Genomic DNA, 22,711 nt, shown 5'->3' with positions numbered 1-22,711 from the left:
GGCAAATGAAAACTTTCCCTGTCATAGCTTCTGCAAGGGTGTTCCTTAGGGATGCAACGATACAGTTAAGTCATGGTTCGGTACGATTTTTGATACGGGAGACACGATTTTCGATCCGATTCAATACATTTAATGCTCTGTAAAAAATTGACTAAACAATTATATTTTTTGTTTCGTTTTTTTTTTGTTTTTTTTTTTTGTTTTTTTTTTGCTAACGAGCAAAAATTAAATTGCCATCATATAAACATGCATTTTAGTGCATAATATTTATGTGCTTACTTCTTACTGATCTGAAAAACAATTGTATAAAAGTGCTTAGAACAATCTTTACTGTTTGTAAAGTGAGGCAGGGCACACTGTTGATTGATTGCTACAGCTCTCTTAGCAGCTAGGTTTACTACATGAGCAAGACATCCTATTTGTGGTCCGAATCCATCTGTGTCACGTACTGAATTAACAATATTTGCAACATTATCTATAGTCACTGGTATGGATTGATTTGGCCTTCTTAACTTCCATTCAGTCATGACAGTTTATTCAATGATGTAGTATATGGACTACGTGTCCGATAATCACTCTGGGCTCACGTAGCCAATGGGATGGGACATAGCACATCTAGTTTGCCATTTCATGATATCTAGTGTGTGCGCGCATTAAAAAAGTGCGCCGCTGAAGTCATGTCTGCTCATTGCATATGACAATCGACTTTCATAAACAGGACGAGTTTGAAGCAGCTGTTCGTTGTCAAAGCAAGGTTGTTCGTAGCAGCCAAGTTGGTAACAATGTTTTGGCGGACTTCGTTGTAAATATCCGGCGTTGTGCCGGAAAAATAGCCGCCCCGCGCGAAATGTCACTCCTGACGGGAGCGCCCACACGACAGCAACACCGGCGCGCCATAGATGGTCCACAGTCACTCTGGAGGACTGACGCGGCCGGTGAACAATAGGATATATTGGAACGATTGGCTCCGGCGCTAGTTTTTGCCGGACCTGGAACGAAGATGCATTTTACGCAGTTGGTAACGAAGAATCCGAACTTTTAACAGCACGTCTGCCGCACGCACGTGCACGCGAGGCGATAAATCGTAGCGGAAAATTAACCGCCTTCATTTTTATTTATCACGCGATAAATGGAATTATTGCATATTGCGACAGGCTTAATACACGTCCAATCCAATTTGACAGATCGATTCGGATCATCTGTTTAATATTGACGCTTATGTCCTTTAAGTCAATTTCCAAGTTTGCCAGATGTGTGTTACCATGTCTTGTGTGGTGTTGGCCTCCTTGTAGCTGAACCAGCGCTGGCCGTTGTGACTGTAGAGGATGCGGTACGCCGCCACGTAGTACGGGTACTCCCTCAGAGTAGAGCCGGTGGTGGTGATGCCTTCAGGGAACAACAGGAAAAAATAAGAATTTTCGATATTTATTCTGATTAAAGTACTCTTCATCGTTGGGTAAATAAATGCCCCTGGCAACCATGTCGGATAATAAAGTATTGCAGTTATAGGGACAGATTAGCAGACAACCAATAGTAGTTTCTCAGTGGATTATATCTTGCGCCATTTTCTAAATTCTAGTCTAATGATGCTGCTGTCAAATAAAGTGTTACCTAATCACCCAAATAAATTAACAAACAACAAAGCCGCACTGGACTATAAACCGCAGGAATCAGAATGAAGGAAAAAAGTAGCGGCTTATAGTCCGAAAATTACAGAATGTGTGAGTGATTTGCTATGAAAATTGTAACTAACATTAGCATTCATAGCATTTAAGCTAGCGGACTTTTGTTAGGCAAATTAAGCTAATTTAATCTACTAAATTTACATATTGATCAGACTAGATGGACGTTTGAACAATTGTTTTAAGTGTTTTATTGTGAAAATGCGTGCCGTTTTGACCATAAGTGTACGGGTGTGTGTTACAGCTTTGCAAATTGTCAAAAGTGAAGGAAGTAAAAAGCGCAATTGCCTTGTTTGATGTCTGTAAAGCTAAACAACTTCCCATTTAGTATGTACAGAACATGGCATATTAATAAAGTAAGGTAAAAAAAGATACTTTGAGGTACAATAAGGTACTGTTTATGTGACTAAAAAACTCCAGGGTCGTAAAGTCGAAATCTCGTAAGTCGAGTATGTCGTAACCCGAGGACTACCTGTAGTTTGAAAATTATGTGATTGACATTACTATTAAATCGTGCAACAAGCAGGGTTGTTCCGATCATGTTTTTTTGCTTCCGATCCGATCGTTTTCGTTTGAATATCTGCCGATCCCGATATTTCCCGATCCGATTGCTTTGTTTATGCTCCCGATTCAATTCCAATCATTCCCGATAATTTTTCCCGATCATATACAGTTTGGCAATCCATTAAGAAAAAAATGAAAAAAAAAAACTCGGACGAATATATACATTCAACATACAGTACATAAGTACTGTATTTGTTTATTATAACAGTAAATCAAAAAGATGCCATCAACATTATTAACATTCTCTTAAAGCGATCCATGGATAGAAAAACTTGTAGTTCTTCAAGACAATAAATCCTCAAGATGGCATTTACATTAGTAACATTCTTTCTGTGAGAGGGATCCACGGATAGACTTGTAATTCTTAAAGGATAAATGTGACTCTGTATATTGTGACTAAATATTGCCATCTAGTGTATTTGTTGAGCTTTCAGTAAATGATACTGTAGCCATTTAACTGTTCTGCCCAAATGCATGATGGGAAGTGCAACCATGACTGTGCGTAGTGGCACCAATTGATATATCTTCTCTGCGTTGGGAAATAACATAGGGTGTTAAGAAGATCAACTACTACCTTGCTTCGCCACATTGCTTCCCACGATATTTCTAATTGTTGAGAGAGGGATTGTAAGGCTTTAGCCAATTAAAAAAATGCTCCAAAGACTGCCAAAATTCACTCTACTCTTCTTACAATGCCTTTTAGCTCTATATGTAGGTAAAACGGCGCCATTATAGATTGAACGCGACAATGCGTGAGTAGGTCATGCAGCGCATGCGTTAATTTTTGCTAAATATTTTAACGTAATTAAAAAATAATAATTACCGCCTTTAACACGATTAACTTCATAGCCCTACTTTAAGCCAAAACTAAAGACTCTGGATGAGTGTAAGACATTTTGTCTGTAACATTAAATACTATTAGAAAACGATTTAATTTAAAAAATACATATATATATATATATATATATATATATATATATATATATATATATATATATTAGGGCTGTCAAAATTATCGTGTTAACAGGCGTTAATTAATTTTTAAAATTAATCACGTTAAAATATTTGACGCAATTGACGCAGATGCCACGCTCAGACACATTTAAATGACAGTACAGAGAAACGCTCATTTGTTACTTGTGTTTTATGGAGTTTTGCCGCCCTCTGCTGGCGCTTGGGTGCGACTGATTTTATAGGCTTCAGCACTAATGAGCATTGTGTATGTTATTATTGACATCAACAATGGCGGGCTACTAGTTTATTTTTTGATTGAAAATTTTACAAATTTTATTAAGACGAAAACATTAAGAGGGGTTTTAATATAAAATTTCTATAACTTGTACTAACAATTTTCTTTTAAGAACTACAAGTCTTTGTATCCATGGATCGCTTTAATGTCAATGCCATCTTGTTGATTTATTGTTATAATAAACAAATACAGTCCTTATGTGCCGTATGTTGAATGTAGATATACATCTTGTGTCTTATCTTTCCATTCCAACAATAATTTACAGAAATATATATATATATAGATGGTTTGAATTGCGGTTAATTGCGATTAATTACGATTAATTAATTTTTAAGCTGTAATTAACTCGATTAAAAATTTTAATCGTTTGACAGCCCTAATATATATTAAAAAAAAGTCATGTCCGATATTTTTTTGCCGATTCCGATACTTTGAAATAACGTGATCGGGACATCTTTAGTAACAAGTATTTCTCTTTGTAAAGTGTCCTGAATCAATACCTGTGATCCTCATCTGTCTTTTCAGGTCCACCTGCAACCACTGGTGTTGGTCACTCTGGGAGGGCGCCCAAGGTAGTCCCGTCTTTTTTAGCCGCGCTCCCGACGGCGCCCACAAGCTGTGCTGGCCCTCCGAATTGTTCCACTCCCACACAGAGGACGCAGAGATCTGAATGTCCGCCACGCCGCCGGACTCTAGTCCTAGCGTTCCATAGCAGCCTGAACGCAGTCAAACACACAAAGTCAACCAAATGCTTCTTGGTTTATCCTTTTACACCATTCAAGTGGAGTGACATCTACCATTTGTCCTGAAGGTGAAGAGACTGTTTGAAAGGGTTCCTCTGTTAGGCAAACAAAAAAGGGGTGGTAGAGAATGAAATTTTTATCATGTTTTCAGTGCAGTCAATTGTTTAGTCCATGTTACTGTTTTATCTTACCCAGTGGATGTGACGTTGTTAGCCAGTGTGCCCTCGTAGTGCCGGATACCTTTGCTGCTTACCACATGGATCCTTCCCCCCACAGCGTTGGACACCACGCCAGCGTGGACGGCGGCCAGACACAAGGGAGACGACTAGGAAAAATATTAGAAAAACCTTGAAGAACGTCCGTAACACATGAAGTTCATCAAACTTAGGAGCCAATACAAAAACAATGTTGCCAGACTGGATAGGAGACAATGTATTGTACTGGTTGATTAAAATATGGGCTAGTTTTGGAAAGAATCGGTTTGATGACTGTATTTTCACGAGCATAAAAGTCACCTGAAAGTTAAAACATTTGTTCCAAAATGGACAGGTTAGGGTTCACAACAGAATTCAAATGGGCTCAGATGTTAATGCCAAAATGTCTGCTCGTATATTGGAAAGCCGCATCTAAACTGAGCTATTTACAATTACCTCCTCTTTTTTCTGTTCGGGGTAAAAGATACATTCATTTCGGTGGGAAATAATATAAGGTGTTAAGGAAAAACATCATTTGTTACCTTGCTTCCCACGATATTTCTAATAGTAGGGAGAGGGATTGTAAGGCTTTAGCTAATTAAAAAAAGGCTCCGAAGGCTGTCAAAATTCATTCTACTCATTTTACGCTGCCTTTTATCTCTCTATATAGGTAAAACGGCGCCATTACAGATTGAGCGCGACAATGCGTGAGTGGGTTTTGCAGCGCATGCATTATTGCGTTAAACATTTTAACGTGATACATTATTTAAAACATTAATTACCGCCGTTATCGGGATAAATTTGATAACCCTACCTTAAGCCTTAACTTCAGACTCTGGATGAGTGTAACATATTATGTCTGTAACGTTAAATACAATTAGAAAACGATTTAATTAAAAAATATATATATATTAAAAAAAAGGCATGGCCGATATTTTTTTGCCGATTCCGATACTTTGAAAATGACGTGATCGGACCCGATCGATTAGCACATCTCTACTTTTAACATGTGTCTAGAATGAGGGACAAGTGCGAGTTTGACCCCCCCAGCAACAGTCGTTAGCGTCATGAATATTAATGAGCAAAGGTGATGTTTTACGTGCGGTACGCTATTGGAGGTAGTACACCGTCAACAAAATAATTCTCAAATGGCATAACATTAAAATGTCTTTGATGCACTGTAACTAAAAATAATAATAATTGAAACAACTGACAACATCAAAATGTATTTTTTTTGTTGTTCTTTTTTTGTATTGTTGCTTAATCTGGTTTGTTTTGAATCAATTCAATTTATTTATAAAAAAAGTTTTTTTTAATCGTCAAGTTTACATAATTTTTAATGCCTCAAACATTTAGTTTAATGCTTTTTAATAACCCGCATAAACCCCGTTTGAACTTTACTGGTATAGTTCGCAACAGAATTCAATTGGGCTCAGATGTTAATGCCAAAATGTCTGCTCCTATATTGGAAAACCACATGGCGGGAAACACTCAGGTGACTTAAGTTCCGCTCTGAGACCCCCAATTTGGTCAACTTTCAAAATTGTCCGATATGCATGTGTGATACACCATTGGAAAGAAAAAAAAATGTTTTTTAAACACAGGCATGAAAATGGGTCAGGGGTTAAAAAGGTGAGAAAGGTGTGGAGGAAATATGTTCCGGCGTTCTGCCAAAATGTCCGCCGTCGGCAAAACGTCCTACATGTGGCGAATTTGACCATTTTAATTTTTCACATAAGGCTTAATATTCGAGTTAATGGGGGTTTAATTAGTTGAAGGAGTTGATTTCAACCACCATTGACTCGCGCTAGCTTAGCCACTCCGGAGCCCTGAAACTAACAAATAACTGTCAAACTGCACAGAATTTGTTCAAATCATTTCCAACGACTAATTAAACCCCGGCTAACTCAAAGATTAAGCCTAATGTAAAAAATTCTGAACTTCCCCTTTAAAATAAAGACCATTGAATATGGCCCTTAAAATGTTGTCTATAAAAGTTTTAGAGCAATAAAACAAACAACACAAATGAATAAAATGAACAGGAATCATTCAAAGTATTTCATAATGGGTCCAAATGATTTTTCGAACAGATCATGTGACTATAGAACCTTAGAGACAGCCGTTTGCATTGCTTAGCCAAAACTACAGCTGAGGAGGCAAGATGGATATTTAGAATTTCTTTAAACCTAAGCTTTCAAAACCCTCAACAACAACTGAGCTTGAACCGAAGATTGAGCACGAGCAGTATCAAAAAGTCCTGGCTGTCGTGTTACCTGTTGTGGTGCTTGAATTGGATGCTTAAAGCGGTGGACAGTCTTTTTGAGCCAGCGCAAAGTTTGCAGCGCACGGAGATATTTTTGTTATCTTTACTGGACAAAAATGTGACGTAATGGCTGTGTTTCCAGTGTGCAAATGCAGCCGTTTGTAGTATATCTCCTGCCTATTTCATTGCATCCTGGCGAGGTAGCAAGGCTATGTTGTTTTGGCCGCAAACTCCCAGCGCTCACGCATCATGGTAATACACGTGACCCTTTTTGTTCCATCCCCGATTAAAAAATGAGACATGTGATGTCACTCCCATGACTACAGTATTCTTCATTCTACACACATTATGGGGCAATAACAAAATAGTAACGCACAGGTATCAAGGAAAGTAATTTTACTCAGATTACTGATTTAGAAAAATGAACGCGTTAGATTGTTCTTTACTGAAAGAAAGTAATCAGATTAGTTACGCATTACGATACCGCGTTATTGACAACACTGCTTTTATATTGCCGTTAAATACACAAGCTTGACGCTACCTTAACGGGAGCTATTTTTTCACCGGACGCTCCGGCAGTGTTCAACGCAAGCTGCAACGAACGGCAGTAACTTTGTCATACCACAAAATATGAAAACGAAAACCATTACTCACTAAATTCAATATGCTGGCAAATGCATTCATCTAAAAACAATTGGGAGTGATACTTTACCTCCTCCAGCGAATGTGAATTTGTGCTTAGTACAAGATCATCTGTCGCAATTAGCGATCTTTGACGCTCTTTTTTTTTTTTTCTTCCCCGCATACAAACTTGTTTCTCTCTCAGCGGCTGTGATTAACCTCAATGAAGTTGCTGTCCTAGCTAAGCCTTGCCTATCATTCGTCTTTGTAAGTTTTTAGTAACTTTGTGTATTGAATTTGAAAGGAAAATGTTTTGTTTTTGACGAACTTTTTCATGAAGCTAAACTGTTGAAGCTACTCACATGTGGAAAAATACGAGTGTACAACGTTTTAAATGTATTCATTTGGTATATTTCAGTTACCACGATTTGAGAGATCAATAAATTGAAGAATTTACGCCTTGCGTTTGGAGTGCTTGTTTTTGGGTTTGCTGGAATAGCGTCACTGACACACGCAGCATCAAACAGGGGAAGGGGTAAGCACTGCCGCGCCAAGCTAATTCTGGCTGCATTTTCGACACATGAAAAATAACGACTACGTACTACTGTATGACGGAAAATTTTAGTGGTTTTGTAACCGCGACGTTTTCATAGCATGGTAATCCGTGAAGGTAACTGGCACATGCCTACAAACGACCCCCCCCCCCCCCTTAAAAAGTTTTCTCCTCGGATCTACACGATTCACGTAGGTCATCCTTTTTTACTTCAAAACGGCGAATTTCGCCGAAAGGTGAGAGATTTTCATGCCTGTAAACAGCAAAACCCTATTTGGAGGTGAGAACACGCGAGAGAAAAATGACAGACGCCATGACTTTAACGAGATATTATCGCGTACTTACCTTGTTTTGATCCAAAAACTCCATGTAGCATGTATCATTGAGTGTCAGGACACAGCTGTGATTGGCCACAGCTGGATTTTTTGGGGATTTTATGGGTGAAACATGGTAATATAACAAGGGTCGCGATACAGAAATCGCAGACATCGAGGAGTGATCAAGATTTTCCTTTTCATTTTTTCACGCTTTTTAACGTTTTTTTTTTCTTTGTTTGGATCGATTATTTATCATCTAATATATCGGAGAAAATGCGATAGTAACAAAAAAATATAACTAAGCGATAGTTATGAGGTAGATATCTGACTTTTTTACAGACACCATTTTTTTCATTAAGACGTTATTTGTTTAAAAGTTTAAAACATGCGTGTGAATAATTTTTCAAAGTCGTTTTTTTTTTTTTTCCAAAAACGAAATATTAGACATCAGTTCATGATTCTAAGCTTAAAATGACAGACATTTTGAATAATAAATATAATTAATTACCTTCGTTTTGTGGCTGGGTTGAAACAAAAACGGTTGCGCGACGTCTGTAAACAGAGGTTTCCAGGGTAAAACGGACAAATTAAAAATAGTTCGGGGGCTTAATGCGCCATGAATCTGCTATGGCAGCATATAGACATTGTTCTATTAAACATAACAGTTGTTTTGGCTTGAAATACAGCAGTTTCTTTAAAAGAGGAGTACAAACTGCTTTTTCAGTCTTGTCTGTGTTTTCTGCCACATCTAAACTGAGCTATTTACAATTACCTCCCTTTTTTCTGATGGGGGTAAAAAGATGCATTTTGGGGGGGGGCATTTTAGAAGAACTGGCAATATTTGTGTATTTATACACAATTTTACATTATTATAAAAATGCCTTTGTAAAGAAAAAGTGCCCCGGAAAATACATAATAGAAGCCTACAAATTCAATGTCTCCAGCTCTGACACTAGTAGCAATCAAAAGAGATGATTTGCCCAAGCATAGTTTTAACCGTGTGATTTAAAGCACACTTTGCATTCACACTACGGCACCCATGATTCGGCATGATGTCACCTTAATTTGGCGAGAATGCTCGTGTCTCAGGTAGTGAATCACCCCACCGGCTGCATTCCAGCTCTAACGCGCTACCAAAACATAAAAAAAGCCATTCCTGGGAACAGCTGGGATTTTTTATGACTGGAAAAGGCCTACCACTGGAATTTGCCGCCAACTAGTTATAGGAAGACGCTGGAGTGACTAACATGTTTGCACTCATGTATTTATTTACATGCACGGTGCAGGCAATCAACACTCATTTCATGACCGCTTCAAATTTCCCATGAGCACAGGCACACACTTTACTTCCGAGCAAACCACTTACACCATGTTTCCAGTGAACACCATTTGGCGTGGGCGGAATGTGTACACGACGTAAACTGGGTGACATCTTAGCAACGCCAAACAATAGTAGGTTTCCGGTCCAGGACGACACCCTTCAGAGACCATGCTTTCGCTTTCTGATCTAGTTTCTTATTCTCTTCCCATTTTCTTTACTCTTTGTCGCACCATAATTTTGACGCTTCAACAAAAAAATATATATATACAGTGGGGCAAATGAGTATTTAGTCAACCACTAATTGTACAAGTTCTCCCACTTGAAAATATTAGAGAGGACTTTAACCATGACAGAATGTGAAAAAAAAAAACAGAAAATCACATCGTTTGACTTTTAAAGAATTTATTTGCAAATCATGGTGGAAAATAAGTATTTGGTCAGTACCAAAAGTTCGTCTTCCATTTTCTAATGATTGCTACCACAGTTGATTTCTTTACACCAAGCGTTTTACTTATTGCAGATTCAGTCTTCCCAGCCTGGTGCAGGTCTACAATTGTGTCTATGGTGTCCTTTGACAGCTCTTTGGTCTTGTGGCCACAGTGGAGTTTGGAGTGTGACTGACTGAGCTTGTGGACAGGTGTCTTTTATTCCGATAATGAGTTAAAACAGGTGCCATTAATACAGGTAACTCGTTAGACCTATTTAGAAGAAGTTAGACCTTTTTGACAGCCAGAAATCTTGCTTGTTTGTAGGTGACCAAATACTTTTTTCCACTCTAATTGGGAAATAAATTCTTTAAAAATCAAACAATGTGATTTTCTGTTTTTTTTTCCACATTCTGTCTCTCATCGTTGAGGTTTACCCATGTTGACAATTACAGGCCTCTCTCTAATCTTTTCAAGTAGGAGAACCTGCACAATTGGTGGTTGACTAAATATTTATTTGCCCCACTTTATATATACATACATATATATATATATATACACACACACTCACACGGTAATTTTCGCACTGTAAGCCACTAATTTTCCCCTCATTTTGAATCCTGTGGGTAATAGTCTAGCGTGGGTTATTTGTTGATTTTTTTGGGTTAACAGGTAACACTTTATTTAACAGCCGCATAATAAGACTGTCATAAGACCGTCATAATCATGACATGACACTATCATGGGCATTACTGAATGCTTATGACAGATGTAATAAATAGTCATCCGGAAAATTATGTCACTAACTTAATTTTTGTCCAGCTCAGATTTTTTTTACATCCATTCAAAAGTGAGATTATTTGCCGGATGACACAAGATGGCATCTGTCATAAGCATTCATTGGTGCTCATGGCAGTGTCATGTCATAATTATGATGGTCTTTTGACAGACTTATGGCGCCACTGTCAAATATAGTGTCCCCAAATACCATAACTAGCAATTAATGAAACAACTGGAACAGTAACTGAAGAAATAATTAGCACAGATAATGAACTTTGATTGTTTTTTTTTTACATCTATAGTGCTGCAATGCACGCTAGGAGACATGTTGGACGACAACAGTGTTGACAGCAGGTGGCAGCAGAGGTTGACTGTCTCCCCCAAGGGAGCAGTGATGGCCAAATGAAGCTTCTTGAAGCAATGATGCTTTGCAGCCAATTGGTTCCAAGCGTCATGGTGGTTAATTTGGTCTTTTGACAGTCTTATGATGCCGCTGTCAAATAAAGTCTTATCGGTGAATATCTTTTGGTGTAAATATCCCATAATACAGTAAGCACAGCTGTGGCTTATAGTCCAGTGCGGCTTCTCTATGAACAGACGTCGTTTTAGCGTCAATTTTGGTGGGTGGCGGCTTATAGTCAGGTGCGCCTAATAGTCCGAAAATTACAGTAAATACTGTTTTACATCGTGCAATGTACACGTAAAAACCACTCTGAGCTTCTGTTTCTGGTGTTTTTATTGTAGCTGCTTGTGTTTGGGGACTTGACTTCTGGCACTCTAGTTTCTTTCCCTACCGAGCAGCAGCTGCCGCTGAGCCGCTTTACCGTCACAAAGCAAATGCAGCCGGACACACTTTGAGCTTTTCCTCATTGAAAGACCGGCATCCACCACTGCGTTACGTGCACATGAGTAACTTTTTGAGGAAAAATGTAGTTCTAATCGTAGTTTTCCCACACCGCACTTATTACTTTGAGTAGTAGCTACTTTTACTCGACTACCTTGGACTACATGTGCAAAATTCATATACAAAATATTAGTGCTGCAACAATTAATCGATTAAATTGAGTAATTTGATTAGAATAAAAGCTTCAAATCAAATTTTGCCGCTTCGAGGGTTCGTTTAATAAGAGTGGCATTGTTATGGTTTGTTTTGAAAGTGTTTGCGTTTTTTTTCCTCCTTAAAAACTTTTTTAAAAAATGAAAGTGTTTGCATTTAGTTTTATTGATTTGGGTACATACACTGCCCTCTAGTGCCAACAGTGAATGTGACATATATCATCTGATATAACAAGCAGCAGCTGGAGCCCCCAACATAAGGTTGTATGGATTTGTTTGAGCTAACCTGTTTTTTTTATCCATTTGTAATTTAGTTTAGAAGTATATTTACCGTAATTTCTGGACTATAAGGCGAACCTGACTAAGCCGCCAGCCACCAAATTTGACATGAAAACGGCATTTGTTCATAGATAAGCCGCACTGGACTATAAGCCGCAGTTGTCCTCATTGTATTATGGGATATTTACACCAAAAGATATTAACTGGTACCACTTCATTTGACAATGGCCCCGTAAGACTGTCATGAGACCAAATAACCCACCATTAAGCTTTGAACCAATTGGCTGCAAAGCCTTATTGTCACCAAAAGCTTCATTTGGCCATCACTGCTTCCTTGGGGTAGACAGTCAACCTCTGCTGCCTCCTGCTCTAAACACTGTTGTCATCCAACATTCCTCCTAGCATGCATGGCGGCGCTACAGAATTATTTCTTCAGTTACTGTTCCAGTTGTTTCATTAATTGCTAGCTATAGTACTTGGTAACATTTTCTTGGATAGTGGTGCCATAATACTGTCAAAAGACAGTCATAATTATTACATGACACTGTCATAAGCATTAATGAATGCTTATAATAGATGTCAGTTAGTGTCATCCAGAAAATTATCTCACTTTTGAATGGATGTAAAAGATCTGAGCTGGACATAAATGGATTTAGTGACATAATATGACACATATTGACATCTGTCATAAGCATTCAGTAATGCCCATGATAGTGTCATGTCATAATTATGATGTTCTTATGACAGTCTTATGATGCTGCTGTCAAATAAAGTGTTACCTATTAGCCCAAATAAATCAACAAATAAGCCACACTGGACTACAAGCCGCAGGATTCAAAATGAGGGAAAAAAGTAGCGGCTTATAGTCCGAAAATTAGGGTAGCTGCTTTTCATTGGAATATGTGTTTAATAGATTTGTTAAGAGCCTTGTTAAAAAGAAAAGAAAAAAAAAATTAAGTTAGCATTTTATAGCGTTTGGGCTAGCGGACTTTTGCTATGCAAGTTATCCAATTGTTCTTTTGTTGTACTTCAATCCTTATTTAATCATTTTCTTATACCGACTGAAGCTTCATGTGATGTAAAGCACTTTGAATTGCCTTGTGTTGAATTGTGCTGTATAAATAAATTTGCCTTGCCTTGCCTAAGCCTAGGTATTTTATTTTTCAATGCATTTGTTGCTCTTGTGAAATGAAAGTGCAATCCTGCATAGTTTAAAAAAAAAAACACTCGGGAATTTCATTTTGTATTCACATTTAATGCTCTTTTGAAAGCAGTCTTAGCAAGCCTTTCTTTGTTTTACATCTCATAAAATCTATTCTGCCATGCATTAAATGTTCCTAAACTGATTACTCGAGTATTCAAACCAACTAATTGATGGATGAATCGATTACTTGAGCGATCAATCGATAGCTGCAAACTTACGAAATATGGTGCCTTTTTATAACTTTTCACAATGGAAAAATTAGAAAACAATGCACTTCACTCAAGAAAATCTGTATCGCTATAAAGTGGATTACTGCACGCTCCCACTCACACAAAGTCCTGTCAGACCTCTGCATTCATCATCATAACATGATCATGCTGGGATGCACAAGCGCCAAAGAGCACGCACACTCATACGCACCCACACAAGCGCACACCCTATATGACAAGCAGACAGCGAGGTGTTGTCCAGCATGTCAGATGCACTGAGTCACCCTCCAAGAACACGCTGCAGCTGCACTGGATTAAGAGCTCTTTTCTTCGGGGCCAAATTATCATCTCACCTCCGTTTCACCCCTCTGACCCGGTCCCTCCTCTGTTCCTGAGGGGCGCCCCACTCCCTCAAAGCCCAGCACCGCCACCACTTAACACTTCGTCCCTCCCGTTGCCGGGCAACAACCCTCCTCTCTCGTGCGAATCATGTAGTGGTGACATCATTGCGCCCCCGCACAGTCAGATACCAAAAAGAATAGGCTGGTTTACACCACAAAAAAGGGCACTTCAAATGGACCACAAGGTCATGGGGCTATAATGGGGCTCATTGGAGAGTAGCTCTGCACCAAGGTCAAAAAAAACAACCCTCATTTGGACCTTTGAAGATGGCACCTCTTCCATATGCCTAATGGGCAGTGGTGGGTAGAGGAGCCAAATATTTTACTCAAGTAAGAATAGTATTCAGTGCTGCAACGATTAATCAATTAACTTGAGTAATTCGATTTAAAAAACATTCAAATTAAATTTTGCTGCTTCAAGTATTCGTTCAATTAATGTGCCATTAAAACTGTTCTTTTTGAAAGTTTGCATTTTGTTTTATTTATTTAGGTGGATACACTGCCCTCTGGTGGCAACAGTGAATATGACATAACACATTTCTCATGGCTGAATCCAGCTGCTCCCTGTTAAGACCAACATAAGTTTTTGTTTGAACTAATGATTTCGCAATTGAGTTTATTGGTATTTTTAGCCTTTTTTGTGGAAATGTGTTTGAACCGTGTTAAAAGTAGGGCTGTCAAACGATTAAAAATTTTAATCAAGTTAATTATAGCTTAAAAATTAATTAATCGTAATTAATCGCAATTCAAACCATCTATAAAATATGCCATATTTTTCTGTAAATTATTGTTGGATTGGAAAGATAAGACACAAGACGGATATATACATTCAACATACGGTACATAAGTACTGTATTTGTTTATTAAGACAATAAATCAACAAGATGGCATTAACATTATTAACATTCTCTTAAAGCGATCCATGGATAGAAAGACTTGTAGTTCTTAAAAGATAAATGTTAGTGCAAGTTATAGAAATTTTATATTAAAACCCCTCTTAATGTTTTCGTTTTAATAAAGTTTGTAGAAATTTTTAATCAAAAAATAAACTAGTAGCTCGCCATTGTTGATGTCAATAATTACACCATGCTCACTCATTGTGCTGAAGCCCATAAAATCTTTTGGACCCAAGCGCCAGCAGAGGGCGCCAAACGCCAAAAAACAAGTAACAAGCGGACATTACACTGCTGTCATTTTAATCTGTTTGAGCGGGGCATGTGCGTTAATTGCGTCAAATATTTTAACGTGATTAATTTTAAAAATTAATTACCGCCCGTTAACGCGATAATTTTGACAGCCCTAGTTAAAAGCATTGTTAAAAAAATAAAAATAAAAAACGTTAGCATTGCATAGCATTTAAGCTAGCAGACTTTTGCTATTTAAGTTAGCCAATTGTTCTTTTGTTGTACTTAGATCGCCATTTATTTTTTTTTTTATTCTATGATCCTTATCCGATTACTCGATTATTTGAACTATTGCATCGATTAATCGACTACTAAAATAGCCGCAGCCCTAGTAGCATTACTTCAAAAGTAAAAGTATTCATCCAAAAAATGTACTCAAGTACAAGTTAAAGTATTTGATGAATAGAATACTCAAGTACAGAGTAACATTGTGAGTAACTGCTTACAATGTGATTTTTCTGAAGCAACAGTATATTTTTTTTCAGCAAAACGTCTCCTATATTGACTATCATTATTACACTGTATTATTACCATGTTAGGCCAAAAATATAATATACAATATAACACAATATAGACAAATCATCAAATTAAGACTAGAAAAATGAAACATCATCTGTCCAATTAGCATGAATGCCCTCGTAGCAGCCAATCACAGACCTCATTCCTACCATGAAATTAAAACAATCCTCTCTCCGGTTTCCGTGGTCTATCTGTGCCAAATAAAAACTGGACTGTGATTGGTCCGCTCAGACTGTTGTTTCCGGTTCAGCGCGAAATCACCAACGTTGACATTCTTGTGCTAACGACCACCTCCGCAACAGTCTTCTGCATCGCCTGCTCCTCAACATTTGTATGATCAACATTTCTTGTTCAATGTTGATGAGCTGCCTTCTCCGTTGGCATTGTTGTGCAACTGGAACAAAACCGTACAAACACAACGCCGCACCCCTCTAGTGGCTTGACGGTGAATTAAAGGGCAACGCGTTCCCTTGCCGCAGAACTATCAAATGCTCATTGACGCCGTATTCGCTACGCCGTCAATGCAACGCAGAAGCATAACTCAGGCTTAAGAGTAGCGTTTCCTCTTTACAAATCTACTCATTTCAAAGTAAAAAGTATGGTGTGGTAAAACTACTCTTAGAAGTACATTAGGACCAGATACTGCATTAAAATGCAAGCATCTGTTTCTCCTAGTACGAAGAAATAATAAGCTGATGCTGCCAAATATGTACTCTTTGAGATTTAGTTTCCAATTCCCAAGATGGCTGCCAGTTACAAACACCACCGAGGAAGCAGAAGAGGAAAAATAAGTGTTTTTTTTTCCCTCGATATTTTTCATGTATGGGCCTATACTTCAAAATGGTGGACGAGTACATGTTAAACGGTAATACCAGCCAAGATTTTAAGTTTTGTGAACACCGACATTGACGTAAGTGACTATAAAGATACGGTATTAGCTTTGTTAAGAGGGAAAACTGGGAAAATCAGGCTAGTGAATTTGTGTCCTCTGCTATCATAAGACATTAGCACATGAGCTAAGCTAATGTATTAATGTGGTATAACCAGATGTGGGTAGAGTAGCCAAAAATTTTACTCAAGTCAGAGTAACGTTACTTCAAAATAATACTACTCAAGTAAAAGAATAAGTAGTCATTCAAAAAATGTACTCAAGTACAAGTAAATATGTACTTGGTGAAAAGAATACTTAAGTAATGAGTAACATTGTAACTGCTTACATTTTTGTTAGATTTTTTTTAAATGGTATTTTTCTTCTCAGCACAAAATTATCTTTAGGAACTGTTGTTATAATGAACAACAACCCATTACATAACCACACTAAGCCAAATAAATAAATAAATTTTTTTTAAAAATCATTGAATTCCGAAGAAAAAAAAATGACAGAAATGAAGCATTATTCGTCCAAAGAGCATGAGTGCCCTCTAGTGGAGAAAATAGTTCCTAGTTTGAATCGTGAATAGTTCCTTCATTGTTCCCATTATGAAAATAAAAGTATCATATCTCCAGTTTTCAGTGGTCAATCGGTGCCAAATAAAAACTGGAAGAGAAGTTAGTTCGAGTCACGTTGAGGGCTGCGCTCAATATCAAATCATTTTTTTTACGGCGCCACCTGAATGAACAGGATGGCGTGATCATAGAACAACGTGATCGGTATAATGGAGTCATGTGATTATTGTTGCAACGTCTCATTGGTGAAGCTACGTAGGGCTTAGTAAAACTACTTGTTAGGGCTGTAGCTATCGATTATTTTAGTAGTTGATTAATCGATGAACTAGTTACTTAGTATTACATAGAGTAATCGGATGAAGAACATGAACAATTAAAGACCTGAGCTTAGCCTCAAACGTTATTTGAAAAAGACAACAACAACAACAAAAAAAGAGGATCTATGTACAACAAAAGAACAATTGGCTAAATGACATAGCAAAAGTCCGCTAGCTTAAATGCTATAAAATGTTAACGTTTTTTTCCCCCCAAACAATGCTCTTAAAAAAAAGGTTTAAACACATAAAAAAAAAAATAAAAAAAAAAAAAGGCTAAATATATCTACAAACGAAATTACGAATGCATTAAAAAACATTAGCTCAAACAAAAACTTAGCTTATGTTGGTCTTAACAGGGAGCAGTTGGATTCAGCCATGTGAAATGAGGCAGACCAGAGGACAGTGTATCCACCCTAATCAAAAAAACTAAATGGAAAGACTTCTAAAATAAACCATTACAACACCACTTTAATTAAACAAATACTCGAAGCAATAAAATTTAATTCTAATATTTTTTTTCTAATCGAATACTCGAGTTACTCGATTAATCGTTCCAGTATTACTACTCATAGAAGCACATTTTTCTCAAAAAGTTACTCCAGTAAATGTAATGGCGTACATGTAACGCGTTCCTACCCACCTCCGGGTATAAAGGCATAGACTGTAGACTTATTATGAACATCAGGCTGTATACCAAATTGAAGAAACGATTGAAAAAATATTTTTCTCGGCATTCAATAAAGTTTAAAAAAGTAATATACTGTAGTATAATCAAATAAAGAAAAAGCAATCTAACATTTGTGAGTTGTTTTGCATTGTTTAAGTTCTGAGCTAGCTTCCCAGGCCAAATTATGACAGTTAATAGGGCAATATGACTTGTCAGAGACATGCATCAACATGTCCTGACCAGCCAGGTGTCGGTCGGTTACAATTCTAACGCGCCAACTGCAGTAAATTGCATCAGCTGCCCCTTATTGCGTTAGCTATCCAGCAAACTAGATAGCGGGCTAAATTGAAATAGGACGACACTATCTACACAGGCCGAAAGCTAATTAGCGTGGGAACGACAGCCACTTTGTAACCACATGGGATGATTTGCAAGTATTTCAAAAGCTACTCGATATCAAATCAGTTTGACTGAAATACTTAAAAGGAAGGAGTAGAATATTGACTGAGCAGCAATACCTTTGACCTTAGCATTAAACAAGGACAACAGAGGGAAAATGCCTAGGCTACATTTAAGCTATTGTCTCCGCTTTCGAGCATGACGGTGTTTTTGCTGAATGTGCTGAAACCACACCCTGCAAAACAGTCAATAAAATACCACTACCACGACCTGAAAACAGATGCTACGTCATGTAGCATCTTTAATTAGCCTACGCAAACTTAAAGACCTAATGTGAAGTAAGGTTGGCCAACCATGTTTTTGAATAATATCAATGGCTAAACAATTATAAGCATATTTTCGATATTTTTTTTAACGCAACCCTTCCAGATTCTTTGTTTAACCTATAGCAACGCCCTTGACAACGAAAATGCTTTTCTTCGACAATCTTCGGAAATGACGTCACCAGTGTTGTTAATCTTGCTGAAAAAAAGTAATTAATTATAGTTACAAATTACTTCTCCCAAAAAGTAATTGCGTTAGTAACTCAATTACCTGAATGTAAGAGTAATTAGTTACTTGGCAAAGTAATTGGTGATAATTACTTTTTTTTTTTCCCTCAAAAAAAAAAAATAAAAAAAACATTGGCCACACTATGTGAAGTTTTTTGTGAAGGTTTTTGGTACAATTGGCCCGAGCCCAATTCTTTACCCTAATTTACCATTTACCCTGAATCAACTGTTAAAAGTTGTTAAAATTGCTCCCATTATTGCATTAGTTCCCTTCTCTCTACTTTCGACATATGAAAGTTTTAAAACTGTTTCATCATTTAAAGATAGATTCAAGTCAAGATTTTGCCGATTTAGAAGTATTTTAGATAAAAAGTTACTTAGGTTCGCTAGGAAGGTTCTCAACAACAGAGCAGTCCTAAAAAGTCTACTGCTTTAAGATGGCGGCTGTCAACTAACGCATTTTGTGCCATGTCTGTCATTTTGCATCTAGTTATATCTATATACAGTACATGTGATATCTACCATATCTACCATAACATGTGGGCATAGTTTGTAGGCTATCGGCTACAACATGTATTATTGGAGCTACCTAGCATCGCGTTTGCTCGGCGTCACAACTTTCTTGCCTCCTCCCCACTCCTGCTCTGCTCTGTCGTCTCGGTGAGTCCGTCTCCCTCAGACTTTTCGACCAATATAGTAACGCATGCATTTCCGTCCTCAGTAACGGTAACGGCGTTGCCAAGATGAGAAAAGTAATTAATTAGATTACCCACTACTGAAAAAAATAACGCCGTTATATTGTAACGCCGTTATTAACAACACTGGACGTCACATAGAGAACTGCGAGGGAAGTCCGCCATAGAACAGTATTGTTGCATTGCTTCTCAGTAAGATGCCACGGCGGTGTGTGGCGATGTATTGTTCTCATTCTAAAGAAAAGTTGTATGAGTGGCCAAAGGACAGCAGGGCACGTAAAATGGACATCTTTCGTTCGCGCGAAGCGAATGAATTTCACGCCATCATCGAGTGGTGTTCTCTGCTACAAACACTTCGAAGATTGCGCCATTGCGCCACACCTTCCCGTAGGGAGCCGGACCCAGGCAGAAGTTGAATTGGCTGTGATAAACTCAAAAACACACTGCGTTCTAACGCCGGATTTGAGTGGAAATAGGACGAAGGTTTTACTGCACACAACCATGCAAGAGTGTCTCAAGAGTGATTTGGTGAAGGATTCAATTAATTATTATATTTTTCGCACCATGCATGCACTTTGAAACGTGAATACAATAAAATGCATGGGAAAAAATTGTGTAACTTGAGCTTTAAATATTAATGTAAAATGAATGATAACTGCCCATTTTTTGCTTTTAACCAAGAATCTAGACTGTTTTACGTTCATAACTATATATATTCCGCAATTTAAGCATTTATTTACAAGAATTTTCAACTTAAAAAGCGCTTTGTTTCGTGACGGCTGCCATGTTGGATTACAAAATATCCTAACTTTAGCTTGAAATATTTACGTAAAATGAATGATAACTGCCCGTTTTTTGCTTTTAACCAAGAATCTAGACTGTTTTACGGTCATATGTATAGAAATCCCGCAATTTAAGCATTTATTTACAAGAATTTACGACTTAAAAAGCTCAGTTTCTTGACGGCCGCCATGTTGGATTACACAATACCCTAACTTTGGCCTGAAATATTAAAGTAAAATGAACGATAACAACCCGTTTTTTGCTCTTAACCAAGAATCTAGACTGTTTTACGGTCAGATCTATAGAAATCCCGCAATTTAAGCATTTATTTACAAGAATTTACGACTTGAAAAGCTCTGTTTCGTGACGGCCGCTATGTTGGATTACACAGTAACGTAACTTTGGCTTGAAATATTTATGTTAAATGAATGATAACTGCCCATTTTTTTTTAACCAAGAATTCAAACTGTTTTACATTCATATCTGTAGAAATTATGCGATTTAAGCATTTATTTACAAGAATTTTCAACTTAAAAAGCTTTTTTGTGACGGCAGCCATGTTGGATTACACATCACCTTAAATTTGGCTTGAAATATCTACGTAAAATGAATGATAACTGCCCGTTTTTTCTATATAGGATCTATACTTTTTTACGTTCATATCTGTAGAAATTCCACAAGCATTTATTTTCAAGAATTTTCAACTTCAAAAGTTGTGAATTTATAGCGAAAAACACAAATTTTACTTTTGTTGAGTAAAATTAAGATGATTGTGCATGTTTTCCTCAAGTATAAAGTTTCTGATGTGAAAATTGAGCAATTTATTAGCTGTTGAAAAAAAAAAACCTAACTATATTAAAAAAAAAAAAAAAAAAAAAAAAAAAAAAGTTGCTATTTTGGGCAAAAACTTATATGTTTAATATTGCTATTGATCCTAAAAACATAGGTGATTATCTCTATATTTGGTGATTTTTTGCGCAGCTAGTGTAAAATTTCAGAATTTTATAGCCATTTTAAGTTTTCTTATGCTTGTAAAAAAAAAATAATAAGGATTTTATTCGGGAACGACTTTGAATTTTTTGATGTCGTTGCTCATTGAGACTCATACTGTATATGCCTAAGGGGAGTGGGTGTTTTGGTTTTAGGTCGCTAGCGGCTTTGGTTTTGAAAATATTTGAATTTTAAATTTTTTGAAAATAGGCACCCTACGGATCAGCCCCGTGTCCCATCAACTGATAGTGAAGTCTATGGCTGTATAAAGGTTGACTGTAATATTGCTCTACATTGTGACTACAGTTTGACACTAAAGACTGCAATGTCCATTACTTCCTAGGGACGAATCAGGCTTTGCTCACCTCTCTGTAGCCAATCGGTATTGTCCCGGAAACCTCCTCTGTAGATGTTAAGCATCCGGCTGGACAGTATTTGCTTGAGAAGAGTGAAAAACAATAATGAATACAAATAGATAGATGGACATCACACAAACAGTAAGGGACTTACCTATATTCCGCTTCAGAGAAATCACTTCCTTTGTGCAGGCAGGTGATGAGATCTTAAGTCAACAATGTCAGAACAGGTTTATGTCAGCAACAACAATTAGCATCATGTTACCTTACAAGCAATCAGTGGTTTTAACTGGGCTTGAACAACCTTAGAAGAAATGCGCCCTCTCAGGTAGTATGCAATGCTAATGCTAACATGCCGAAATTACTGTTGGGTGGGTTACCTGTGTGTTCTGTGGTGGAGTAGGACAGGTAGAATCCACGTCCAGTGTGATGGAATCCGCTCATGAACTGAACGGTCACCTGGTTGCCGGTGGACTCTATTAGCTTGTCCATCTTCACCTTCAAACCGCAGTACTTTTCTGTAGCATGATAAAAAGTCATGTTAATTAGTAAACGGTATTAAGGCTAACATGATTAAAAAACAAGAATTCAAGACACATTCATCCATCGCAGGGCACAAAGAGACAAACACTCATGTTAAGATTCATACCTATGGACAATTTGGAGCGTTCAATTGACAATTGTACTACTACTGTAAGTTTTTGGGCTAGAATACCTGAAGAATACCCATGTGGTGATGTGGAGATAGAGAACATGCAAAATCTACACAGGAAGGATTTTATCCTGGGATTGAGCTGTTGATCCAAGGCAGTGGTTCTAAACCTTGCTAAAGGTACCAAACCAAACAAGTTTCTTATGTGTATTCACCAAACCTTTCGGAATTAGATAATAGCAATTTGTTTGAGTCAGAAAACTGATTTATATAAGCTAGCAAGCTAATATC

General features: G+C 37.4%; 1 protein-coding gene across 1 annotated transcript in view; it reads right to left on the bottom strand.

Moving 5' to 3' along the window:
• dcbld2 (discoidin, CUB and LCCL domain containing 2) overlaps window positions 1-22,711 on the bottom strand; it is a 53,750-nt gene that overhangs the window by 18,852 nt on the left and 12,187 nt on the right. Inside the window, exons 3-9 of the mRNA XM_057852413.1 lie at window positions 22,149-22,286; window positions 21,923-21,974; window positions 21,778-21,850; window positions 4,430-4,563; window positions 4,293-4,333; window positions 3,996-4,211; window positions 1,262-1,386 (exon numbers count right to left, since the gene is read on the bottom strand). Coding sequence (XP_057708396.1) covers window positions 1,262-1,386; window positions 3,996-4,211; window positions 4,293-4,333; window positions 4,430-4,563; window positions 21,778-21,850; window positions 21,923-21,974; window positions 22,149-22,286 — 779 coding nt within the window. The remainder of the gene's footprint in view (window positions 1-1,261; window positions 1,387-3,995; window positions 4,212-4,292; window positions 4,334-4,429; window positions 4,564-21,777; window positions 21,851-21,922; window positions 21,975-22,148; window positions 22,287-22,711) is intronic.

This window comes from Corythoichthys intestinalis, chromosome 12 (genome assembly GCF_030265065.1).
Source record: "Corythoichthys intestinalis isolate RoL2023-P3 chromosome 12, ASM3026506v1, whole genome shotgun sequence".
NCBI classification, from domain to species: Eukaryota; Metazoa; Chordata; class Actinopteri; order Syngnathiformes; family Syngnathidae; genus Corythoichthys; species Corythoichthys intestinalis.
Note: the sequence above shows the minus strand (reverse complement) of the source record. Positions and strands in the feature narration are given on the sequence as shown.